The sequence below is a fragment of the Scyliorhinus canicula genome, chromosome 1 (genome assembly GCF_902713615.1).
Source record: "Scyliorhinus canicula chromosome 1, sScyCan1.1, whole genome shotgun sequence".
NCBI classification, from domain to species: domain Eukaryota; kingdom Metazoa; phylum Chordata; class Chondrichthyes; order Carcharhiniformes; family Scyliorhinidae; genus Scyliorhinus; species Scyliorhinus canicula.
This window is the reverse complement of record NC_052146.1, coordinates 237,830,291-237,857,524: the sequence shown is the minus strand read 5'-3', so window position 1 is coordinate 237,857,524 and position 27,234 is coordinate 237,830,291. Positions and strand designations below refer to the sequence as shown.

Sequence of the window (27,234 nt, the reverse complement as noted above, 5' to 3'; positions counted from 1 at the left end):
GGGGATATGGCAAGGATTAGGCGGACAATGCTTCAGAGATGGCGAGTCGGTGGGGTTTGGCCCTTCCGATCCTTTTATACTATTATTTGGGCGGCACGGTAGCACAATGCTTAGCACTGTTGCTTCACAGAGTCAGTGTCTCTGGTTCGATTCCCGGCTTGGGTCACTGTCTATGCGGAGTCACTTTCTCCCAGTGTCTGTGTGGGTTTCCTCTGGGTGCTCCGGTTTCCTCCCACAAAATCCTGAAAAGACGTGCTTGTTAGGTCATTTGGACATTCTGAATTCTCTCTCCGTGTACCCGAACAGGTGCCGGAGTGTGGCGACTAGGGGCTTTTCACGGTAACTTCGTTGCAGTGTTAATGTAAGCCTACTTGTGACAATACAGATTATTATTATTAGGCAGCAAATGCTGAGAAAGTGCAGAATTGGAGTAGAGAGACGGAGGTTGGGTCTGTCCTGCTGGTGGGGTTCAAGGTGATATAGAAGTCAGGGATGGATGTTAAACTGTTGCTTCACCAATATGTGGGCAGCCCGCCCAAGTTTAGCACAGTACGCTGAGGAAGGTTTTTGAGAGATCGACTGGGCTGGGTGTGTCTTTGTTGTGTTGAAGTTCGATGTCAGGTCAATGATTTCTTCCTATTATTATGGTCACAAAATAGGTTTTTACTGTTTTAAGAATAACTTCCATGTGTTTCTGACCTGAATGTTTTTAATTAATATGTTGTTTAATATTATTATTATACAACTATTCGACACTGTTGCATTAAATGATAAACAATTAATATAACCTAGTTTCCCATGGACTTTACCGTGATTAGGGTTGACCAATGCTGAGCTCTGAGCGAAGAGCAGTGCTTGATAGGATCACAGGTCAGAGATAAAACATTAACGGCGTTCAAAAGGCATCTTGACAAACACATGGATAAGAAGGGTATAGAGGGATATAGCACAAGGAAGTGCTGAGGGTTTTGGCCAAGGTTGAATCATGACCGGTACACGCTTGGAGGGCCGAAGGACCTGTTCCTGTGATGTATTGTTCTTTGTTCTAACATTTGCCACACTATTGAAATATCCCATTTTTGAAATTAGATATATTCCTTTAATTCCTAATCTTGAAAAACTAGGAGGAAAAGCATTTAGCTGATGCGAGTTTTGTTTTTCTATTTTGATGGCTAGAAACATAAAACATAGTAATGAACAAAAACATACCTTTAAATCTTTCCATGACCTCCAAGTTATTAAGGATTCCTCGGGGACAATTTGCTATATGCATTATTGCTGCCTTATATTTTTTATCCTCAAACAGTTTATTAAATCTGTAAGAAAAGTAGAATTTTTAGTTTAGAAACAAGAGAATATTTTAACTGTGGCCCCAGGCCTATATACCCCAAGCTCCTCTCTGTTCAATGTCCTTTTTTTTTGTTAATTCTGACCCCAGAAAGCAGAGTGACATTGAGCTGAATTTTCCCAAGAGTTGGGACCATTGATTGAGGTTATTGCTTGACAGCTAACCTAATTTTCTGGGAGGTGATCAATTACTGGTTTGTTGATACGATTGCTGACCCAGGGTACACTCATGAGGCAGGAAGTAGATGTGGCTGGCCCCACTGAAGCAGTCAAGGCTGGAGGTTGCTTGAGAAGTCAACAGTTGCACTGTGGTCAGCAGGACATGGGTTCAGCATCAACAAACGTCTGAGGTCTGGCAAGGCGATGCCCAGCAGACAGAGATGAAGTAAATAAACATTGAGTCCACCTGTGTGTATTACGTCCTCAAGTTAAGCATCACCCAGAAAAATGTAGGACATGTGTGCCCAGTTCAATTCCTCACCTAGGGAAGGGTTCACAGCATTTTAGCTTTTGGAGGATGCTGAGCTGAACCCATGGGCAATAAATTGGCAGGATCATTAAATGTGAATGTGCGTCTTGATTTTCTGATGGAAGGATCACGGTCTTGATCTGCACCTTTCCAGAAAATGAACAGACAACAACTACAAGAGTTGGTCTATGAATGGAAGCAAGGTGCCGTACAGAAGGCAGCTAAATAAGATGAGCCCATAGTGATGTTCTGCAGGGGTCAGTGTTGGGACCACAGCTAGACATGATGTACATTAATAATAATAATCTTTATTATTGTCACAAGTAGGTTTACATTAACACTGCAATGAAGATACTGTGAAAATCCCCCAGTCGCCACACTCCGCCTGCTCGGGTACACAGAGGGAGAATTCAGAATGTCCAATTCACCTAACTAGCATGTCTTTTGGGACTTGTGGGAGGAAACCCACGCAGACATGGGGAGAATGTGCAGAGTCCGCACAGACAGTGACCCAAGCGAGAATCGAACCTGGGACCTTGGCGCTGTGAAGCAACAGTGCTAACCATTGTGCTACCATGCCACCTTAACAATTTAGAAGACGGAACTAAGGGCATTGTTTCTAAGTTTGCAGATGATCCAAAGATAGGTAGAGGGACAGGTAGTGTTTAGAAGGCTGCAGAAGGACTTGGACAGGCTAGGAGAGTGGGCAAAAAAGTGGCAGATAGAATACAATTTGGAAAAGTGTGGTTATGCACTTTGTTAGGAAGAATAGAGGCAAAGACTATTTTCTAAATGGGGAAAGGCTTTGGAAATCTGAAGCACAAAGGGACTTAGGAGTCCTAGTTCAGAATTTTCTTAAGGTTAACATGCAAGTTCGGTTAGCAGTTAGAAAGGCAAATGCAATGTTAGCTTTCATTTTGAGAGGGCGGTGGAGGCCAAGTCACTGAGTGTTTTTAAGACATAGATAGATAGGTTCTTGATTAATAAGGGGATCAAGGGTTACAGGGAGAAAGAAAGAGAATGGGGATGAGAAACATATCAACCATGATCAAAAGGCAGAGCTGACCCGATGGACAGAATGCACTAATTCAGCTCCTATATCTTATGGTCTTCTGGAATGCTCTCCGTTCCATTGGGCCAATACTGGAAGAGCTGTATAATGTTGGACCTCAGAAGAAGAGATACACTCTGAGGGTCCATTGTCACAGGAATCTCACCTTCCACCAGTGCAGATACATGCACATTGATAGGATCTCCGGCATGGTTAGAATGGTTATCACAAGGTGAGCATTATGCGCCCTGAACATAGGCATATGATGGAGGCTGTTAGTGGAAGAAATTGCTATATGTGTCAGGATTGGTATAATAAAGATGTCTCAAAGTATTGTAATAGCACAGGTCAAGGGCAGCAGGCAAAGGTTTAAACATATACCAAGGGAAAACCAGCAAGCAAGGGGTTAAAGTCACCCATATTGGAAATGATTTAATCATCTCACAGACCATTTGAATATGAAAAGGGAAACACAGGAGGCACCAGTAAGTCTAAGGGACCCATTGTCCAACACATTCGAACCTCTTCTAGAAGTTAAATATGTTAAGCACAAACCCATAAGATTATAAGGAAACATTGTATTCTTTAATCGTTTTCCCATTACGGGGACCAGAAAATCTGCATACTGATCACTTTGTATTGCTCCGAATCATTCAGTGATGTCAATACCTGCTTGTGACTTCGAAGAACTTTAAATATATACGCACGTAATTCTGAGGACAGGCAGAGCTGACTTTTGCAAGCTAAAGCTAGCAGCAGAACTTGCCTCTCCTGTGGGCACACAGCAATTCTGAATTAAACAAAATTTTACCAACACCACGCGGTCGAGAATAGACTTTGAGGGTTTTCTTCCCTTTGCGGATAGCGATGAGGACTGTCAGAGGATACAGCAGGATTTAGATTGTTTGGAGACTTGGACGGAGAGAGTTTAATCCAGACAAATGTGAGGTAATGCATTTTGGAAGGTCTAATGCAGGTAGGGAACATACAGTGAATGGTAGAACCCTCAAGAGTACTCAAAGTCAGAGAGATCTAGGTGTACAGGTCCACAGGTCACTGAAAGGGGCAACACAGGTGGAGAAGGTTGTCAAGAAGGCATACGGCATGCTTGCCTTCATTGGCCGGGACATTGAGTATAAGAATTGGCAAGTCATGTTGCAGCTGTATAGAACTTTAGTTGGGCCACACTTGGAGTATAGTGTTCAATTCTGGTCGCCACACTACCAGAAGGATGTGGAGGCTTTAGAGAGGGTGCAGAAGAGATTTACCAGTTTATTGCCTGGTATGAAGGTGTGGTGAGATAACCACTGTAGTTATGTGTACTGCAGTAGGGGGATGTATGCCTGTACCTGTAATACAGGTTCCTCCGGTCAGCCCCTGCCGGCTAGCTCCGCCCACAGGGAGCTTATGTATAAATGTATGAGAGCTGCTCAGACCCTTAGTCTACTGTTGCAGATGGAGGGACAACATCGTACAGCAATAAAGCCTCTATTGTACTAGTCTCTCGGCTTTGAGTATAATTGTTAGCGCCACAATTTATTGCTGTACGATTTCCCAGTCACCATGGACATCAGAGTCAAGCCTGACCGTCTGCAGCTGGATCCGCATTCGCCTCACGCCAGAAAAGACTTTGATCACTGGCTCGCAGTCTTCGAGGCCTACATCTCTTCAGCACACCCTCCCCCGACGGAGGCTCAGAAAAAGCAACTCCTGTACTCCAGACTTAGCTCCAGCGTCTTTCCGCTCATTTGATGCGACCGACTACACCGCAGCTATGGAACTGCTCAAGGAGAACTATGCACCATCGGCGAACACCCTGTTTGCGAGGCATCAACTTTCTACTCGCGTCCAGCAGCCGGGTGAGTCGATTGAGGACTTCTGGAGGGCCCTTATACCTCTAGTACGAGACTGCGACTGCCGGGCCCTCACAGCCACGGAACATTCTGATTTACTCATTCGTTACAGGCATTGCATCGGACCCCATCCGGCAACGACTGCTGGAAGGGGTCGCCCCCGACCTCGCGGCCGCAAAGGCCCTGGCGCTCTCCATGACGGCCGCCTCCCGTAGTGCGCACACTTACTCCGCTAGCCACTCGGCCCACCCGTCCTACCCCTCGTGGACCCCGCAAACGGCTCCCCAGGCCCATCCGTCCCACCCCTCGTGGACCCCGCAAACGGCCCCCCCAGCAGCCACCCCCGCGCACTATGCCTGTGCTGCCCGCCGCACCGCACCCCCTGGGGGTCCCCACTGTTACTTCTGCGGCCAACAGAAGCACCCTCGCCAACGCAGCCCGGCCCGCACAGCGACCTGCAAAGCTTGTGGCAAGAAAGGCCACTTTGCAGCGGTGTGTCAGTCCCGGACGGTCGCCGCTATCGCGCCGCCGGTCCCCACGCCTCAGCCGCTCCCTCAATGGGCCCCGCCGTCCGCTTCCCCCGACCCCACGTGCGATCAGTGGGCGCCGCCATCTTTTGCCGCCCCCGCCACGTGCGCCCCATGGGCGCCGCCATCTTCATCCACCACAGCCATGTGCGTTCCATGGGCGCCGCCATTTTGTTCCGACCCCATAACGTGCGCTCCATGGACGCCGCCATTTTACCCACAGGTACTGCGGATGCCGCCATCTCGTCTCCAGGGGCCGCCATCACGGGACACGGGTCGCTACCGCTCCTTGTCGGACTCATCTGACTCAACCGCCGACCAACCACTGCTCGCCTCCGTTACGCTCGACCAGTCCCGTCCTCGCAACCTGGCACCCTCTTCCACATCGGTGCTGGTCAACGGCCATGTGACCTCCTGCCTCATCGACTCCGGGAGCACCGAGAGCTTCGTCCACCCGGACACGGTAAGGCGCTATTCCCTTGCGATCCATCCCGCCGACCGGCAGATCTCCCTTGCCTCCGGTTCCCACTCTGTCCCGATCCGGGGTTTCTGCCTGGTTAAACTCACTGTACAGGGTGTGGAATTCGACCGTTTCCGTCTGTACATTCTCCCCGACCTCTGCACTTCACTCTTACTAGGCCTGGATTTCCAGTGCAATCTCCAGAGCCTCACCCTCAAATTCGGTGGACCCCTACCTCCCCTCACCGTTTGCGGCCTCGCGACCCTCAAGGTCGAGCCCCCCTCCCTCTTTGCTAATCTGACTGTGGATTGCAAGCCCGTCGCCACCAGGAGCAGACGGTACAGCACCCAGGACAAGGCCTTCATCAGGTCCGAAGTCCAGCGGCTGCTTCGGGAGGGTATCATCGAGGCCAGCAACAGCCCTTGGAGAGCCCAGGTGGTAGTGGTTAAGACCGGGGAGAAGCACAGGATGGTCGTGGACTACAGCCAGACCATCAACCGGTACACGCAGCTCAACGCGTACCCCCTCCCCCGCATTTCTGATATGGTCAATCAGATTGCACAGTACCGGGTCTTCTCTACTATTGACCTGAAATCCGCCTACCACCAGCTCCCTAACCGTAAATCGGACCGTCCCTACACTGCCTTCGAGGCAGACGGTCGTCTGTACCAATTTCTGAGGGTTCCCTTCGGCGTCACGAATGGGGTCTCGGTCTTTCAGCGAGAAATGGACCGAATTGTTGACCGGTACGGATTGCAGGGCACCTTCCCGTACCTCGACAATGTCACCATCTGCGGCCATGACCAGCAGGACCATGATGCCAACCTTTATAAATTCCTCCACACCGCATCTCTCCTTAATCTCACGTACAACAAGGAGAGATGCGTGTTCCGCACAGACCGCTTAGCCATCCTTGGCTACGTAGTCCAAAACGGACAACTGGGACCCGATCCCGACCGCATGCGCCCCCTCATGGAGCTCCCAATTCCCCACTGCCCCAAGGTCCTCAAATGCTGCCCTGGGTTTTTCTCTTATTACGCCCAGTGGGTCCCGCAATACGCAGACAAGGCCCGGCCACTTATCCAGTCCACACATTTTCCCCTCTCGGCCGAGGCACAACAGGCCTTCGCCTGCATTCAATCTGACATAGCCAGGGCGGGGATGCACGCCGTAGATGAGACTCTGCCTTTCCAAGTAGAGAGCGACGCTTCAGATGTCGCCCTTGCCGCCACGCTGAACCAGGCCGGCAGACCCGTGGCATTCTTTTCACGCACCCTCCACGCCTCCGAAATTCGGCATTCCTCTGTCGAAAAGGAAGCCCAGGCAATCGTTGAAGCGGTGCGGCACTGGAGGCATTACCTGGCCGGCAGGAGATTCACTCTCCTCACTGACCAACGGTCGGTAGCCTTCATGTTCAACAACACGCAGCGGGGCAAGATCAAGAATGACAAAATCTTGCGGTGGAGAATCGAGCTCTCCACCTTTAACGACGAGATCTTGTATCGCCCCGGCAAGCTCAACGAGCCCCCAGACGCCCTCTCCTGAGGTACATGTGCCAGTGCACAAGTGAACCAGCTCCGTGCCTTGCACGACAGCCTTTGCCATCCGGGGGTCACTCGCTTGTACCATCTGATCAAAGCCCGCAATCTGCCCTACTCCGTCGAGGAAGTACGGACAGTCACCAGAGACTGCCAGATCTGTGCGGAGTGCAAGCCGCACTTCTACCGGCCAGATCGCACGCGCCTGGTGAAAGCATCCCGCCCCTTTGAACGCCTCAGCGTGGACTTCAAAGGGCCCCTCCCCTCCACCGACCGCAACACCTACATCCTTAGTGTGGTAGATGAATTTTCTAGGTTCCCCTTTGCCATCCCATGCCCAGATATGACGTCTGCCACCGTCATCAAGGCCCTGGATTCCATTTTCGCCTTGTTCGGTTTCCCCGACTATATCCACAGTGACAGGGGATCCTCATTCATGAGCGATGAGCTGCGTCAATTCCTGCTCAGCAGGGGTATCGCCTCCAGCAGGACGACCAGCTACAACCCCTGGGGTAACGGGCAGGTAGAGAGGGAGAACGGGACGGTATGGAGGGCCGTCCAGCTGGCCCTACGGTCCAGAAACCTCCCAGCCGCTCGCTGGCAGCAGGTCCTCCCTGACGCGCTCCATTCCATTCGATCACTACTGTGCACCGCAACTAACAGTACACTCCATGAACGTGTTTTTGCCTTCCCTAGGAAGTCCACATCCGGAGTGTCGCTCCCGACTTGGCTCACGACTCCGGGCCCAGTCCTTCTCCGTAGGCATGTACGGCACCACAAGGCGGAACCCCTGGTGGACAAAGTACGCCTTCTCCACGCCAGCCCTCAGTATGCCTACGTGGAGTTCCCCGACGGCCGCCAGGACACAGTCTCGCTCCGGGACCTGGCTCCCTCAGGTGCCGATCCCATGCCCACACCCCTTCCTGCGCCAACCCCAGCGCCCCCCTATTCGTCCCCATCAGGTCCATCTCTCATCCCCCTGCCCACCCTGGAGGACACGGAAGATTTCGGCTTGCTCTCGGAGTCATCCCGCCAGCAGCCAGCACCAACACCGCCAGCACCTGCACCATCGGGGCCATCACCGCCTGTGCCGACGTCACCACCACAGCTACGCCGATCACAGCGGAACGTCCGACCACCGATTCGGCTCAACCTGTAACCTGCTAACCGGATGGACTCTTGATTTTCCTTGTTGGACCCTCTTGTAAATAGCATCCTTTGTATTAGAGTTACATGTCACCCCCGCCGGACTCATTTTTACAGGGGGTGAATGTGGTGAGATAACCACTGTAGTTATGTGTACTGCAGTAGGGGGATGTATGCCTGTACCTGTGATACAGGTTCCTCCGGTCAGCCCCTGCCGGCTAGCTCCGCCCACAGGGAGCTTATGTATAAATGTATGAGAGCTGCTTAGACCCTTAGTCTACTGTTGCAGATGGAGGGACAACATCGTACAGCAATAAAGCCTCTATTGTACTAGTCTCTCGGCTTTGAGTATAATTGTTAGCGCCACAGAAGGGCATTAGCTATGAGGAGCGATTGAATAAATTTGGTTTGTTCTCACTGGAACGACGGAGGTTGAGGGGCGACTTGATAGAAGTCTACAAAATTATGAGGGGCATAGACAGAGTGGATAGTCAGAGGCTTTTTCCCAGGGTAGTGTGATCAATTACTAGGGGGCATAGGTTTAAGGTGCGAAGGCAAGATTTAGAGGGGATGTACGAGGCAAGTGTTTTTACACAGAGGGTAGTGGGTGCCTGAAACTCGCTGCTGGAGGAGGTGGTGGAAGCAGGGACGATAGTGACATTTAAGGGACATCTTGACAAATACATGAATAGGATGGGAATAGAGGGATACGGACCCAGGAAGTGGAGAAGATTTTAGTTTAGACGGGCAGCATAGTCGGCACAGGCTTGGACGGCTGGAGGGCCTGTTCCTGTGCTGTACTTTTCTTTGTTCTTTGTTTGTCACCAGGCCAGGCGACGAACCAATTGAGGAGGGATATGATTCATAATGGCGGTCCCTCAGGAAAGTCAAACAAAGGGCACCTTTGAGGACAGTTACAGGTTTGAATTCCTGGGGACAGTACAGGAGGGATGGATCTATTGAACTAGATCCAGGGGGTATATTGTACACAGCGAAGGTTTGGCAAATATAAGCACTGTGGAGTGCTGTTCAGAATCAATACATTATATCGTGCGTGCATGTAAAACCCTTGAGCCCTTGTCTAATACCAGCAAAGTGAAATGAAATGAAAATCGCTTATTGTCACAAGTGGGCTTCAAATGAAGTTACTGTGAAAAGCCCCTAGTCACCACATTCCGGTGCCTGCTCGGGGAGGCTGGTACGGGAATTGAACCAGGCTGCTGGCCTGCCTTGGTCTGCTTTAAAAGCCAGCTCTTTAGCCCTGTGCTAAACCAGTCCCTGGTGACGGTCAAGCGATGGTCAACATACTGCCTTTATGGGAAGCCTTCAAAGCTGTACAGGTGGGGCCAACACAGTGGTGCTTCACAACGCCGGAGATGGAGATCATCTCAAGGGGTTTACTCTGTGGTAGCAGCCATAGCTTCTATTTCCAAGTCACAGACTCACTGACAGTGGGAGAATTTCACCTGCCAGGGAGCACATCAGGGTATTTATTTGGAGCCTGGTGGGACGATTCCCTGTACATTGACAAGACACCGGGCAGTATAATTCGTGAGGCAATGAAACGCGCCACAGAATTAGCCCAGGATTATACCAGGCAGTTTGCAGAAACTAGCAAGGGGAGAATTCAGGTGAACGTGGTGCTCCAGACCACCATCAAGGTAGGACTCTCAGGGGCACAATACTGGTGGGACATATTCAGAGGGGGGGTCGTTCAGCAGGCGTATGGGAGACAGTGAGGTTAGGGATAACCCTGAGGACATGTGCTGTACTGATTTGGGCAACAGTAACATGCTGCAAGCAAAGAAAGGCAGGGGAAAGGCCAATTGCCTTCAGTACATCCCAATGGCATTTGTCCGAGATCGGGGAGGGGAGGAGAAAGGAGTGGCTGGAATTTACAGCCATGTTGTTTAGGACACGTTCCGCGGAACCGGAGGGCTGGCCACCTGATGGGAATCAGGTACGGTCTGTGTCTTCAACAAATAAGTAAAACGGTAGGAAGTCATCTATGGGCGTGCAGGCATGATAAATCCACAAGACAGCTACAAAATATGTTTTCAACCAAAGGAAGCACAAAGAGAGAAGGGAGTGTTTATATGGCTTTCTTGCGCATGTATATTACCAATTGCCATCAGGGGGTAGTGTTAGCAGAAAAAAATGCTATATGTGTCAGGATTGGTATAATAAAGATGTCTCAAAGTATTGTAATAGCACAGGTCAAGGGCAAACCAGCAGGCAAGGGGTTAAACATATACCAAGGGAAAACCAGCAAGCAAGGAGTTAAAGTCACCCACATTGGAAATGATTTAATCATCTCACAGACCATTTGAATATGAAAAGGGAAACACAGGGGGCCCCAGTAAGTCTAAGGGATCCATTGTCCAACACATTCGAACCTCTTCTAGAAGTTAAATATGTTAAGCACAAACCCATGAGATTGTATGGAAACATTGTATTCTTTAATCGTTTTCCCATTATGGGGACCAGAAAATCTGCATATTGATCACTTTGTATTGTTACAAATCATTCAGTGACGTCAATACCTGCTTGTGACTTCGAAGAACTTTAAATATATATTATTGTCATTCTGAGGACAGGCAGAGCTGTCTTTTGCGAGATAAAGCTAGCAGCAGAAGTTGCCTCTCCTGTGTGCACACAGTAATTCCGAATTAAACAAAATTTTACCAACACCACACGGTCGAGAACAGACTTTGATCTTTTTCTTCCCTGCAACAGAGGCAACCGCAGATATGGAAATCCCTGTCAGGAGATGGATGGACATGGATCATAGAATCCCTACTGTGCAGAAGGAGGTCATGCAGCCCAACAAATCTGCACCGACTCTTTGAAAGAGCACTTCACCTAAGCCCATTCCCTCATCATATCCCAATAACCCCTTAACCTAACCTACACGCCTTTGGACACTAACAGGAAATTTAATATGGCCAATCCACCTAACCTGCACATCTTTGGACTGTGGGAGGAAACTGGAGCATGCGACGGAAACCCACGCAGACACAGGGAGAACGTGCAAACTCCATACAGACAGGTAACCAAGGTTGGAATTGAACCCGGGTCCCTGGTGCTGCGAGGCATCGGTGCTAACCAGTGTGCCACCGTACCGCCTCTTTCTGAACCTTGGAGGTCATATACAAAGTGGGTGGTTGTGCATTAGCAAAGTGAAATGTATGTCCATCTGTCAAGCGCTTCCTGCGGCAGTGCTGACCTTGTAGCAGAAAATGGAGGAGTCTATTCATAACATGAGCATTACAATGTTTCAAGCACCTGAGCTCCAGGCTGGGGATCAGCACTCCTTGAAATGAAAATCGCTTATTGTCACAAGTAGGCGTCAAATGAAGTTACTGTGAAAAGCCTCTAGTCGCCACATTCCGGCGCCTGTTCGGGAGGCTGGTACGGGAATAGAACTGTGCTGCTGACCTGCCTTGGTCTGCTTTAAAAGCCAGCTCTTTAGCCCTGTGCTAAACCAGCCCCTGAACTAGCCCTTACAGCCCTATAGCTCCTCCCTACTTATCTGAGTGCAGACTCAGCCAAAGGCCACCCCATAGAGGGAATTTCCTACCTCTCCACAACCCTGCGCACCACCCTCCACCCGCCAACCCCAACTATTGTGGCCTGGCTGTTTTTCTGTTCTGTATTGAATGTTTTCAAAAAGTTAGTGCGAGAGCACTTCCATAGCGAAACAAGGTCTGATTTAAGAGGAGGCACAGTGATATTGTCACTGGTATAGAGGACTAGGGTAATGCCCTGGGGATCTGGGTTCAACTTCCACCATGGCAGAGGATGGAATTTAAATTCAATAAAACATCTGGAATTAAAAATCGAATGATGACCATGAAACTATTGTTGATGCTCTTTAGGGATGGAAATTTGACATCCTTAACTGACCTACCTGCGACTCCAGACCCACAGCAATGTGGTTGACTCTTGAATGACCTAGCAAACCACTCAGTTGTATCCAAAGAAAACAAAAAGGAATTAAACCGGACAGACCACCTGGCATTGACCTAGGTTCTGGAAATGACAATGATAAACCCAATCCTGCCAACCTGGCAAAGTCCTCCTTACTAATATGTGGGGCTTGGAGAGCCAATCAGAGGCTTTACAGCTTGAATGGAAAAGCAGGCTGTAGTAGAGGATAAGTTTTTAAAATTCATTTACTGGCCAGTCGGTAGTGGTGAGCTGCCTTCGGAACCGCTGCAGTCCATGTCATGAGCGTACACCCAAAATGCTGTTAGGGAGGGAGATCCAGGATTTTTACCCAGCAGCAGTGAAGGAATGACTATATGTTTCTAAGTCAGGATGGTGAGCGGCGTGGAGGGGGACCTCCAGGTGGTGGTTTTCCTTGCCCCTGTCCTTCTAGATGTTAGAGGTTGCGGGTTTGGAAGTGTTGTCTAAGGAGTCTTGTGAGTGTCTGCACTGCATTTTGTAGAAGCTACGCACTGCCATCATTGGGCACGAATGGGGACAGAGGCCTGTAGCGCAAGATTGACCGGTTGTTTTCCAGCGCTCGGAGTGGAAAGAAACACCCAGCTAGCTAACGCCCATCCAGGTAGATCAAGGGCCTCAGTGGGAACTCCCTGGTGAGGTCGCACCTAGACTTGTTTTCTGAACTGAAGAGCTCTGCTCGTCTGAACTCCTCACTGCAGCAAGAGATCGGAACGCCATTTTTAAATGACTTCCCAATCTCGTCAGCTCCCGAAGCGACCCCCAAAAACCCCCAAGGCCAACTCACTATAAAAGTTCTGTGGGTCCCTCCCGCACTGCCTGCTCGCCAAACCCGCACAAGCGCACACCCTGGCCCGATCACTGCACAAAAAGTGCCAGCTTGGTACCTTGGCAGTGTCAGCCTGGCACCACCCCTGCCAGCTGGCAGTGCCACCTGGCACCAGGTGGCACTTCCAGGGTACCCAGGTGGAATCAGCGGTGCCAGAGTAAGACCCTGTCCAGAGGGCATGCACCTAAGGGCCTCCAATCCCCTGGAAGATATGACAGGACTGCAGGCACACATCAGGAGTTTGATAAAATATCCTCCACTTGCCTGGATGAGTGCAGCTCCAATACTCAAGACGCTTGACACTATCCAGGATAAAGCAACCCGCTTGTCTCACTCTAATATGCGTTCCCGAGATCTACCCAAGGCATGGGATCTAACTCCCCTGGCTTGGAGACCTCAGGCGAGCGCCTTTCCGTACTGCTCTCCACAAAGCTGCCTGACTCTAACATGCAGATTTGCCAGAAAGTGATCCAGCCCACAATGGGGTGGATTCACATCATGACACTCACGAGATCGCATTAGATGTCAGGAGGCACGGTGAGCCTAGAAGTGGGCTCTCGCAGCATATACTGGTCGTGTTGCGCCACGCTGCGTTGCTTTTCGGGCGCAATGCAACCTGTGGATCCGTGGTGGTGCAGGGTGTGAATGTTTGTGAAGGGGGAACCAATCAAACGGGTTACTTTATCCTGGATGGTGTCAAGCATCTTGTGTTGTTGGAGCTGCATTCATCCAGGCAAGTGGAGGGTACTTCAACAAAATACTGACTTGTGCCTGCAGTCCTGTCACATTAAGGATGGACCTGCCGATATTTTTTCAGTGTGTCAGTTTCAGCGAGAAAATCGATGTGTAGCTCTCCAGTAGCACAGCCAAGATTTCTCCAGATTCTCTGGCACTCTGTACAGAGAATCTGGATGGCATGATTATCGACATCACTCTGGCAACACGGAGCCTGATAGAGTGGGCAACATTGCCTCCACAGAGATCGGATGCCATCTTTAAAGGGCACCCTGATCAGCATTAAAAGGAAACTCCATTCCACGGACACAGTGGACCACTCAGGGAAACCGCTTCCCCCACAAGTACCAGGGCAACCCCTACCCTACAAGCATCGGGGAAACCGCTTCCCATCCAAAGGCATCCGGAAAACTCCACTTCCCAACAAGCATTGAGCAACCCACCCCAAAAATAAGGGGAACACCCCCCATGAGGAAACCCCAGAGGGCCCATATCTGGCCCAGTCCCCTGGCACTGCAGGTTCTGACTGTTGGGGTGGCACTGACAAAGTGGCACTGCCAGTGCCAGTCATGTCCCTCTCACCAAGGGGCTATTTATATCTTTGCGCCCCCCGCCCCCCCCCCATTTTATCACATTTTATAGAAGCTGTTGTAAACCTCGCTGATGTAATGTGGGAATTTCCTACCTGGGGGGGAACATGTGGCAGAGGAGCCCTATGAATACATTTAAACTCTCCACTGCCCCAGCCCGTCACTGAGTCAGCAGTCCCATGCTAAGAGACAGCCTTAATTACTAGGATCTTAGTTGCCAAATTGTTCTTTCACCTTAAGTAGCACAAAATGAACTCTACTCCAAATCTCACCTCTCTCGAAAACACTTCCAATCCAAGAGTTCTGCTCCTCTGTAGCATGTCAGCAGCAACTCCTCAGCTCATATTTTCTGATTTCCCTTTTATATATCAGAATGAATAGCTGCTGCTTCAGTCAATGGCTTTCCACCGTGCAATTGCCTCATGTGCTTCGATGCATAGTTGGCACAGTGTGGGGTCCACACATCTAACCAATCTTTCAAAAGCCTCTCAAGTACATTCTTAATTGACTAATTGATTACCCTGTTGTCATCCTACTCAAGAAACCACCTCTCAAAAAATCTTGCAGAGGCAGCAACATGTCAGGGAACTGGCATGCCATCCTTGAGTGAAGTTGCCAGCACACCTGCCTCTGGCCTCTGTGGCAAAGTTTGGCCCATTGTCTCACACTGTCTCATGCATGGATTCATTCACCATTCCGCCTCTTAACCAAACCAATTAACTCCCTCACTCAGGATTATATCCTCAGTAGTCACCCCATGCCATGTCCATATCAATGAAGTGGACTGCGGATGTCTGAATGATCACCTGAGACAAGATGACAAATTGCTTAACATGCCTGGTCATTTTAACTCACAGGCTAGGGATGAGATAATACTGTCATTGCATCACCATCATTGAATTAGTATGAAATAGACTGAGTTAAAACCAGAATGAATAATATGTAAATGACAGAATGAGCATTTTCATGGAAGGCGGCGGCAAAATACCAGCAATAGAACAGAACCTAAAGATATCAAAAGATAACATTTAGTTGATGCGCAATGGTAACATCTCTTTATCCATCTGTTGTACTTACTTTCTTTACAGTACCAAATTCATTTTTTCCAATTAAGGGGCAATTTAGCACGGCCAATCCCCCTACACTGCATATCTTTGGGTTGTGGGAGCGAAACCCACGCAAACACGGGGAGAATGTGCAAACTCCACACGGACAGTGACCCAGAGCCGATATTGAACCTGGGACCTCGGCGCCGTGACGTAGTAATGCTAAACAGTGCACCACCGTGCTGCCCTGTACTTTCTTTTCTTATGCATAATATTTCACATTTATACAATAAAGCAACCCGGTGATTGTTTTTTTAGCATATCTTCACACACAGATTTATCCCCTTTGGGGTGTGGTAGTCTGTGTAGAGGTATTACGGTACCTAGTAATGCTGGAACACTATTGGTAGATAATAGATGTTTTCTATTGGTCAAGCCTGTATGTATTTTCTTGAATTCTGTTCAATTCCCTTTTCTTCCCATGTACTGAATGATCTGTTGAGCTGCTTGCAGAAAAATACTTTTCACTGTACCTCGGTACACGTGACAATAAACAAATCCAATCCAATCCAATGGTAGCTCCACCCTGCAAGGCGGGGTATAAGAGCCCGTGACGCTCCAGCAGCTTCCTTTCTGTACCTGAGCTGCTGGGGGAAACATATAGCTTATTAAAGCTTTCAGTTGTACAACAACCTCGCTTTAGTAGTCATTGATTTTGCATCAATTTAATAAGCTAGATGTAAAGAATGGAGCTCCGAATCAAGCTGGAGTGTCTGCAACTCAGCCCCCACGCAGTAAACTCGGCGGCGATTTTCAAGCACTGGCTAGGGTGCTTCAACGGCTACCTCGGAACTGCAGAAAACACACCCACAAGAGAACAGAAACTGCAGATCCTGCACTCGAGGGTGAGCCCAGAAGTCTACACCCTCATCGAGGATGTGGACGACTTCGATGCCGCGATGGAGTTGCTGAAAGGACATTACATTCGCCCTGTGAATCAGGTCTACATCCGGCATCTACTACCAACGAGGCGACAAATTTCTGGTGAGTCACTGGAAGAATTCTACCGTGCGCTCCTAGTGTTGGGGAGAAACTGCAGCTGCTCGCAACTTTCAGCAAACGACCACACTGAATTGTTGATTCGGGACGCTTTCGATGCGGGTATGCTGTCCTCTCAAATCCGCCAGCGTTTGCTGGAGAAAGAAACTCTAGGCCTCAAGGAGGCATGGGCCCTTGCCGGCTCCTTGGATGTGGCCTCCCGAAACGCCCGCGCCTATGCCCCCGACCGTCCGGCAGCCCCCTGGGCAGCGTGGAATCCCTCTGCAGCTGACTCTGAGGCAAGGCCCCACACTCCCCCACAAGCTTGCGCTGCAAGATGGCCCAGCAACCCCAGGGGGGCCCCACTGCTATTTTTGTGGGCAAGCCAAACACCCCCGACAGCGCTGCCCAGCCCGTTCGTCCACCTGTAAAGGTTGCGGCAAAAAGGGCCATTTTGTGGCGGTATGCCAGGCCTGGGCGGTAGCTGCGGTCTCCAGAAGCGAATGCGGACCGCCACTACAACCCTCTCCATGGGCCCCGTGCGGCCAGCGAACGCCGCCATCTTCCTCCTCCAGGGCCACGTGTCGCCTCCGGGCGTCGCCATCTTGTTCCGCGGACGCCGCGTGCGATGGATGGGCGCCGCCATTTTGTGCACCCACAGCCACATGCGACCAGTGGGCCCGCCATCTTGGATGGACTCCCAGGACCTCAGTGCAGATGACCACACACTGCCGATGAGAACACTCAGCTGCTGCCACGATTAGCCTCGGTGTCCCTGGACCAGTGTCGGCCTCGAACGCTCTCAACTGCTACTACAACGATGCTAATCAACGGACACGAGACGTCCTGCTTAATCGACTCTGGGAGCACGGAGAGCTTCATACACCCCGACACGGTAAGGCGCTGTTCTCCCCGTCCACCCTGTTAACCAAAAAATCTCCCTGGCCTCCGGTTCCCACTCAGTAGAGATAAAGGGGTTCTGTGTAGCAAATCTCACGGTCCAGGGAAAGGAGTTCAAAAAGTACCGCTCTACGTCCTTCCTCACCTCTGCGAAGCCACACTCCTTGGGTTAGACTTCCAGTGCAACCTCCAAAGTCTATTTTTCAAATTCGGCGGCCCTATACCCCCTCTCACTGTCTGCAGCCTCGCGACCCTCAAGGTCTATCCGCCTTCCCTGTTTGCGAACCTCACCCCGGATTGCAAACCCATCGCCACCAGGAGCAGACGGTAGTGTCCAGGACCGGACCTTTATTAGGTCAGAGGTCCAACAGCTACTGAGGGAAGGAGTCATTGAGGCCAGCAACAGTCCCTGGAGAGCTCAAGTAGTGGTGGTAAAGACCGGGGAGAAGAATAGGATGGTCATAGACTACAGTCAGACCATCAACAGGTTTACACAGCTGGACGCGTACCCTCTCCCACGTATATCCGACCTGGTCAACAGGATCGCGCAGTACAAGGTCTTCTCCACGGTGGACCTTAAGTCCGCCTACCACCAGCTCCCCATCCGCACGAGTGACCACAAGTACACTGCCTTCGAGGCAGATGGGCGGCTCTACCACTTTTTAAGGCATCCTTTCAGTGTCACTAATGGGTTCTCGGTCTTCCAGCGAGAGATGGACCGAATGGTTGACCGATACGGTTCACGGGCAACATTCCCGTATCTCGATAATGTCACCATCTGCGGCCACGACCAGCAGAACCACGACACCGACCTAGAAAATTTCTCCAGACCGCAAAAATCTTTAACTTTATGTATAACAAGGATAAATGCGTGTTTAGCACCGACCACCTAGCCATCCTCGGCTACGTCATGCAAAATGGAGTGATAGGCCCCGACCCTGAACGCATGCGCCCCCTTATGGAGTTTCCCCTCCCTCACTGCTCCAAGGCCCTGAAGCGCTGCCTAGGTTGTTTTTCTTACTACGCCCAGTGGGTCCCCAACTATGCAGACAAGGCCCGTCCTCTGATCCAATCCACAGTCTTTCTCCTGTCGATAGAGGCCCGCCCGTCCTTCAGCCGCATGAAAGCAGATATTGCAAATGCCATGATGCACACCATCAACGAGTCCGTCCCCTTCCAGGTCGAGAACGACGCGTCCGACGTAGCTCTGGCGGCCACCCTCAACCAAGCGGGCAGGCCCGTGGCCTTCTTCGCACGTACCCTCCATGCTTCTGAAATCCGCCACTCCGCAGTCGAAAAGGAGGCCCAGGTCATAGTAGAAGCTGTGCGACATTGGAGACATTACCTGGCCGGCAGGAGATTCACTGTCCTCACTGACCAACGGTCGGTCGCCTTCATGTTCGATAATGCACAGTGGGGCAAGATAAAAAAGGTCTTGCGGTGGAGGATCGAACTCTCCAGCTATAAGTACGAGATCTTGTGTCGTCCCAGGAAGCTAAACGAGCCTCCTGGTGCCCTGTCCCGCGGCACATATGCCAACGCACAAGTGGACCGCCTCCGAGCCCTTCACGAGGACCTCTTCCACCTGGGGGTCACTCGCATCTTCCATTTTATCAAGACCCGCAACCTGCCCTACTCCATCGAGGAGGTCAGGACAGCCACCAGGAATTGCCAAATCTGCGCAGAGAGCAAGCCGCACTTCTACCGGCCAGAGAAAGCGCACCTGATAAAGGCTTCCCGTCCCTTTGAACGCCTCAGCATGGACTTCAAAGGTCCCCTCCCCACCCACGACCGCAACACGTACTTCCTGAATGTGATTCACGAGTACTCCCGATTCCCATTCGCCATTCCCTGCCCCCGACATGACCGCAACCACTGTCATCAAAGCTCTCCATAGCATCTTTACACTGTTCGGGTTCCCCGCTTACATACATAGTGATAGGGGGTCCTCCTTTATGAGCGCCGAACTGCGTCAATTCCTGCTCAGCAAGGGCATTGCCTCGAGCAGGACGACCAGTTACAACCCCCGAGGTAACGGACAGGTAGAGAGGGAATACGGAACGGTCTGGAAGACCGTCTACTGGCCCTAGGATCCAGAAATCTCCCAGTCTCCCGCTGGCAGGAAGTCCTCCCGGATGCCCTCCAATCAATCCGGTCCCTGCTCTGCACCATGACCAGCCAAACACCTCACAAACGTTTCCTTGTTTTCCCCAGGAAGTCCTCCACTGGGACCTCGCTCCCAGCCTGGCTGGCAGCCCCCGGACCCATCCTGCTTCGAAAACACGTGCGGGCGCACAAGTCGGACCCGTTGGTCGAGAGGGTCCATTTTCACCACGCTAACCCCCAGTACGCCTACGTGGCGTACCCCGATGGCCGACAAGACACGGTCTCCCTACGAGACCTGGCACCCGTCGGATCCCCGCCACCAGTCCCACCCCCCCCTCCCACCGGTGCCCCTTACAGCTGCCCCCTTCCCAGGAGGATCAGTCCTTTCACCAGCCCCGTCTAGCCCCCCCCCCCCCGCCCACCAACGCACCCCGCAGACGCTCCCTTCCCAGGTCAATTAGCTTCCCCACCAGCGCCATCTAGGGGTGTTGAAGCTGCCACCGAGATCGAAACCACGCTCCCAGAGTCACAGATGCCCGAACCTCCACCGGCGTCACCACCGAAGCTTCGATGATCACAGAGGACGACCAGGGCCCCCGATCGACTGATTGCTTAATTTTAACGTGTATATAGTTAATTGTAAAATTGTAAATAGTTACGCTGTACGGAGGCATTACGGTACCTCCATAACCATAACTTCTACCACGTTACCATGTTGTAATACCAAGCCACCACCCCCGCCTGACTCTTTTTTAACAGGGGGTGAATGTGGTAGTCTGTGTAGAGGTATTACGGTACCTAGTAATGCTGGAACACCATTGGTAGATAATGGATGTTTTCTATTGGTCAAGCCTGTATGGTAGCTCCGCCCTGCAAGGCGGGGTATAAGAGCCCGTGCCGCCCCAGCAGCTTCCTTTCTGTACCTGAGCTGCTGGGGGAAACATATAGCTTATTAAAGCTTTCAGTTGTACAACAACCTCGCTTTAGTAGTCATTGATTTTGCATCAATTTAATAAGCTAGATGTAAAGAATGGAGCTCCGAATCAAGCTGGAGTGTCTGCAACTCAGCCCCCACGCAGTAAACTCGGCGGCGATTTTCAAGCACTGGCTAGGGTGCTTCAACGGCTACCTCGGAACTGCAGAAAACACACCCACAAGAGAACAGAAACTGCAGATCCTGCACTCGAGGGTGAGCCCAGAAGTCTACACCCTCATCGAGGATGTGGACGACTTCGATGCCGCGATGGAGTTGCTGAAAGGACATTACATTCGCCCTGTGAATCAGGTCTACATCCGGCATCTACTACCAACGAGGCGACAAATTTCTGGTGAGTCACTGGAAGAATTCTACCGTGCGCTCCTAGTGTTGGGGAGAAACTGCAGCTGCTCGCAACTTTCAGCAAACGACCACACTGAATTGTTGATTCGGGACGCTTTCGATGCGGGTATGCTGTCCTCTCAAATCCGCCAGCGTTTGCTGGAGAAAGAAACTCTAGGCCTCAAGGAGGCATGGGCCCTTGCCGGCTCCTTGGATGTGGCCTCCCGAAACGCCCGCGCCTATGCCCCCGACCGTCCGGCAGCCCCCTGGGCAGCGTGGAATCCCTCTGCAGCTGACTCTGAGGCAAGGCCCCACACTCCCCCACAAGCTTGCGCTGCAAGATGGCCCAGCAACCCCAGGGGGGCCCCACTGCTATTTTTGTGGGCAAGTCAAACACCCCCGACAGCGCTGCCCAGCCCGTTCGTCCACCTGTAAAGGTTGCGGCAAAAAGGGCCATTTTGTGGCGGTATGCCAGGCCTGGGCGGTAGCTGCGGTCTCCAGAAGCGAATGCGGACCGCCACTACAACCCTCTCCATGGGCCCCGTGCGGCCAGCGAACGCCGCCATCTTCCTCTTCCAGGGCCACGTGTCGCCTCCGGGCGTCGCCATCTTGTTCCGCGGACGCCGCGTGCGATGGATGGGCGCCGCCATTTTGTGCACCCACAGCCACATGCGACCAGTGGGCCCGCCATCTTGGATGGACTCCCAGGACCTCAGTGCAGATGACCACACACTGCCGATGAGAACACTCAGCTGCTGCCACGATTAGCCTCGGTGTCCCTGGACCAGTGTCGGCCTCGAACGCTCTCAACTGCTACTACAACGATGCTAATCAACGGACACGAGACGTCCTGCTTAATCGACTCTGGGAGCACGGAGAGCTTCATACACCCCGACACGGTAAGGCGCTGTTCTCCCCGTCCACCCTGTTAACCAAAAAATCTCCCTGGCCTCCGGTTCCCACTCAGTAGAGATAAAGGGGTTCTGTGTAGCAAATCTCACGGTCCAGGGAAAGGAGTTCAAAAAGTACCGCTCTACGTCCTTCCTCACCTCTGCGAAGCCACACTCCTTGGGTTAGACTTCCAGTGCAACCTCCAAAGTCTATTTTTCAAATTCGGCGGCCCTATACCCCCTCTCACTGTCTGCAGCCTCGCGACCCTCAAGGTCTATCCGCCTTCCCTGTTTGCGAACCTCACCCCGGATTGCAAACCCATCGCCACCAGGAGCAGACGGTAGTGTCCAGGACCGGACCTTTATTAGGTCAGAGGTCCAACAGCTACTGAGGGAAGGAGTCATTGAGGCCAGCAACAGTCCCTGGAGAGCTCAAGTAGTGGTGGTAAAGACCGGGGAGAAGAATAGGATGGTCATAGACTACAGTCAGACCATCAACAGGTTTACACAGCTGGACGCGTACCCTCTCCCACGTATATCCGACCTGGTCAACAGGATCGCGCAGTACAAGGACTTCTCCACGGTGGACCTTAAGTCCGCCTACCACCAGCTCCCCATCCGCACGAGTGACCACAAGTACACTGCCTTCGAGGCAGATGGGCGGCTCTACCACTTTTTAAGGCATCCTTTCAGTGTCACTAATGGGTTCTCGGTCTTCCAGCGAGAGATGGACCGAATGGTTGACCGATACGGTTCACGGGCAACATTCCCGTATCTCGATAATGTCACCATCTGCGGCCACGACCAGCAGAACCACGACACCGACCTAGAAAATTTCTCCAGACCGCAAAAATCTTTAACTTTATGTATAACAAGGATAAATGCGTGTTTAGCACCGACCACCTAGCCATGCTCGGCTACGTCATGCAAAATGGAGTGATAGGCCCCGACCCTGAACGCATGCGCCCCCTTATGGAGTTTCCCCTCCCTCACTGCTCCAAGGCCCTGAAGCGCTGCCTAGGTTGTTTTTCTTACTACGCCCAGTGGGTCCCCAACTATGCAGACAAGGCCCGTCCTCTGATCCAATCCACAGTCTTTCTCCTGTCGATAGAGGCCCGCCCGTCCTTCAGCCGCATGAAAGCAGATATTGCAAATGCCATGATGCACACCATCGACGAGTCCGTCCCCTTCCAGGTCGAGAACGACGCGTCCGACGTAGCTCTGGCGGCCACCCTCAACCAAGCGGGCAGGCCCGTGGCCTTCTTCGCACGTACCCTCCATGCTTCTGAAATCCGCCACTCCGCAGTCGAAAAGGAGGCCCAGGTCATAGTAGAAGCTGTGCGACATTGGAGACATTACCTGGCCGGCAGGAGATTCACTGTCCTCACTGACCAACGGTCGGTCGCCTTCATGTTCGATAATGCACAGTGGGGCAAGATAAAAAAGGTCTTGCGGTGGAGGATCGAACTCTCCAGCTATAAGTACGAGATCTTGTGTCGTCCCAGGAAGCTAAACGAGCCTCCTGGTGCCCTGTCCCGCGGCACATATGCCAACGCACAAGTGGACCGCCTCCGAGCCCTTCACGAGGACCTCTTCCACCTGGGGGTCACTCGCATCTTCCATTTTATCAAGACCCGCAACCTGCCCTACTCCATCGAGGAGGTCAGGACAGCCACCAGGAATTGCCAAATCTGCGCAGAGAGCAAGCCGCACTTCTACCGGCCAGAGAAAGCGCACCTGATAAAGGCTTCCCGTCCCTTTGAACGCCTCAGCATGGACTTCAAAGGTCCCCTCCCCACCCACGACCGCAACACGTACTTCCTGAATGTGATTCACGAGTACTCCCGATTCCCATTCGCCATTCCCTGCCCCCGACATGACCGCAACCACTGTCATCAAAGCTCTCCATAGCATCTTTACACTGTTCGGGTTCCCCGCTTACATACATAGTGATAGGGGGTCCTCCTTTATGAGCGCCGAACTGCGTCAATTCCTGCTCAGCAAGGGCATTGCCTCGAGCAGGACGACCAGTTACAACCCCCGAGGTAACGGACAGGTAGAGAGGGAATACGGAACGGTCTGGAAGACCGTCTACTGGCCCTAGGATCCAGAAATCTCCCAGTCTCCCGCTGGCAGGAAGTCCTCCCGGATGCCCTCCAATCAATCCGGTCCCTGCTCTGCACCATGACCAGCCAAACACCTCACAAACGTTTCCTTGTTTTCCCCAGGAAGTCCTCCACTGGGACCTCGCTCCCAGCCTGGCTGGCAGCCCCCGGACCCATCCTGCTTCGAAAACACGTGCGGGCGCACAAGTCGGACCCGTTGGTCGAGAGGGTCCATTTTCACCACGCTAACCCCCAGTACGCCTACGTGGCGTACCCCGATGGCCGACAAGACACGGTCTCCCTACGAGACCTGGCACCCGTCGGATCCCCGCCACCAGTCCCACCCCCCCATCCCACCGGTGCACCTTACAGCTGCCCCCTTCCCAGGAGGATCAGTTCTTTCACCAGCCCCGTCTAGCCCCCCCCCCCCGCCCACCAACGCACCCCGCAGACGCTCCCTTCCCAGGTCAATCAGCTTCCCCACCAGCGCCATCTAGGGGTGTTGAAGCTGCCACCGAGATCGAAACCACGCTCCCAGAGTCACAGATGCCCGAACCTCCACCGGCGTCACCACCGAAGCTTCGATGATCACAGAGGACGACCAGGGCCCCCGATCGACTGATTGCTTAATTTTAACGTGTATATAGTTAATTGTAAAATTGTAAATAGTTACGCTGTACGGAGGCATTACGGTACCTCCATAACCATAACTTCTACCACGTTACCATGTTGTAATACCAAGCCACCACCCCCGCCTGACTCTTTTTTTAACAGGGGGTGAATGTGGTAGTCTGTGTAGAGGTATTACGGTACCTAGTAATGCTGGAACACCATTGGTAGATAATGGATGTTTTCTATTGGTCAAGCCTGTATGGTAGCTCCGCCCTGCAAGGCGGGGTATAAGAGCCCGTGCCGCCCCAGCAGCTTCCTTTCTGTACCTGAGCTGCTGGGGGAAACATATAGCTTATTAAAGCTTTCAGTTGTACAACAACCTCGCTTTAGTAGTCATTGATTTTGCATCAATTTAATAAGCTAGATGTAAAGAATGGAGCTCCGAATCAAGCTGGAGTGTCTGCAACTCAGCCCCCACGCAGTAAACTCGGCGGCGATTTTCAAGCACTGGCTAGGGTGCTTCAACGGCTACCTCGGAACTGCAGAAAACACACCCACAAGAGAACAGAAACTGCAGATCCTGCACTCGAGGGTGAGCCCAGAAGTCTACACCCTCATCGAGGATGTGGACGACTTCGATGCCGCGATGGAGTTGCTGAAAGGACATTACATTCGCCCTGTGAATCAGGTCTACATCCGGCATCTACTACCAACGAGGCGACAAATTTCTGGTGAGTCACTGGAAGAATTCTACCGTGCGCTCCTAGTGTTGGGGAGAAACTGCAGCTGCTCGCAACTTTCAGCAAACGACCACACTGAATTGTTGATTCGGGACGCTTTCGATGCGGGTATGCTGTCCTCTCAAATCCGCCAGCGTTTGCTGGAGAAAGAAACTCTAGGCCTCAAGGAGGCATGGGCCCTTGCCGGCTCCTTGGATGTGGCCTCCCGAAACGCCCGCGCCTATGCCCCCGACCGTCCGGCAGCCCCCTGGGCAGCGTGGAATCCCTCTGCAGCTGACTCTGAGGCAAGGCCCCACACTCCCCCACAAGCTTGCGCTGCAAGATGGCCCAGCAACCCCAGGGGGGCCCCACTGCTATTTTTGTGGGCAAGTCAAACACCCCCGACAGCGCTGCCCAGCCCGTTCGTCCACCTGTAAAGGTTGCGGCAAAAAGGGCCATTTTGTGGCGGTATGCCAGGCCTGGGCGGTAGCTGCGGTCTCCAGAAGCGAATGCGGACCGCCACTACAACCCTCTCCATGGGCCCCGTGCGGCCAGCGAACGCCGCCATCTTCCTCCTCCAGGGCCACGTGTCGCCTCCGGGCGTCGCCATCTTGTTCCGCGGACGCCGCGTGCGATGGATGGGCGCCGCCATTTTGTGCACCCACAGCCACATGCGACCAGTGGGCCCGCCATCTTGGATGGACTCCCAGGACCTCAGTGCAGATGACCACACACTGCCGATGAGAACACTCAGCTGCTGCCACGATTAGCCTCGGTGTCCCTGGACCAGTGTCGGCCTCGAACGCTCTCAACTGCTACTACAACGATGCTAATCAACGGACACGAGACGTCCTGCTTAATCGACTCTGGGAGCACGGAGAGCTTCATACACCCCGACACGGTAAGGCGCTGTTCTCCCCGTCCACCCTGTTAACCAAAAAATCTCCCTGGCCTCCGGTTCCCACTCAGTAGAGATAAAGGGGTTCTGTGTAGCAAATCTCACGGTCCAGGGAAAGGAGTTCAAAAAGTACCGCTCTACGTCCTTCCTCACCTCTGCGAAGCCACACTCCTTGGGTTAGACTTCCAGTGCAACCTCCAAAGTCTATTTTTCAAATTCGGCGGCCCTATACCCCCTCTCACTGTCTGCAGCCTCGCGACCCTCAAGGTCTATCCGCCTTCCCTGTTTGCGAACCTCACCCCGGATTGCAAACCCATCGCCACCAGGAGCAGACGGTAGTGTCCAGGACCGGACCTTTATTAGGTCAGAGGTCCAACAGCTACTGAGGGAAGGAGTCATTGAGGCCAGCAACAGTCCCTGGAGAGCTCAAGTAGTGGTGGTAAAGACCGGGGAGAAGAATAGGATGGTCATAGACTACAGTCAGACCATCAACAGGTTTACACAGCTGGACGCGTACCCTCTCCCACGTATATCCGACCTGGTCAACAGGATCGCGCAGTACAAGGTCTTCTCCACGGTGGACCTTAAGTCCGCCTACCACCAGCTCCCCATCCGCACGAGTGACCACAAGTACACTGCCTTCGAGGCAGATGGGCGGCTCTACCACTTTTTAAGGCATCCTTTCAGTGTCACTAATGGGTTCTCGGTCTTCCAGCGAGAGATGGACCGAATGGTTGACCGATACGGTTCACGGGCAACATTCCCGTATCTCGATAATGTCACCATCTGCGGCCACGACCAGCAGAACCACGACACCGACCTAGAAAATTTCTCCAGACCGCAAAAATCTTTAACTTTATGTATAACAAGGATAAATGCGTGTTTAGCACCGACCACCTAGCCATGCTCGGCTACGTCATGCAAAATGGAGTGATAGGCCCCGACCCTGAACGCATGCGCCCCCTTATGGAGTTTCCCCTCCCTCACTGCTCCAAGGCCCTGAAGCGCTGCCTAGGTTGTTTTTCTTACTACGCCCAGTGGGTCCCCAACTATGCAGACAAGGCCCGTCCTCTGATCCAATCCACAGTCTT

The 27,234-nt window shown here is 52.3% G+C and overlaps 1 protein-coding gene across 3 annotated transcripts in view; it reads right to left on the bottom strand.

Moving 5' to 3' along the window:
• Positions 1 to 27,234, bottom strand: part of LOC119972701 (clathrin heavy chain linker domain-containing protein 1-like) — a 132,504-nt gene that overhangs the window by 44,241 nt on the left and 61,029 nt on the right. For all 3 annotated transcript variants that reach the window (XM_038809828.1, XM_038809839.1, XM_038809849.1), the window contains one exon: positions 1,210 to 1,316. In XM_038809828.1, coding sequence (XP_038665756.1) covers positions 1,210 to 1,316 — 107 coding nt within the window. The remainder of the gene's footprint in view (positions 1 to 1,209; positions 1,317 to 27,234) is intronic.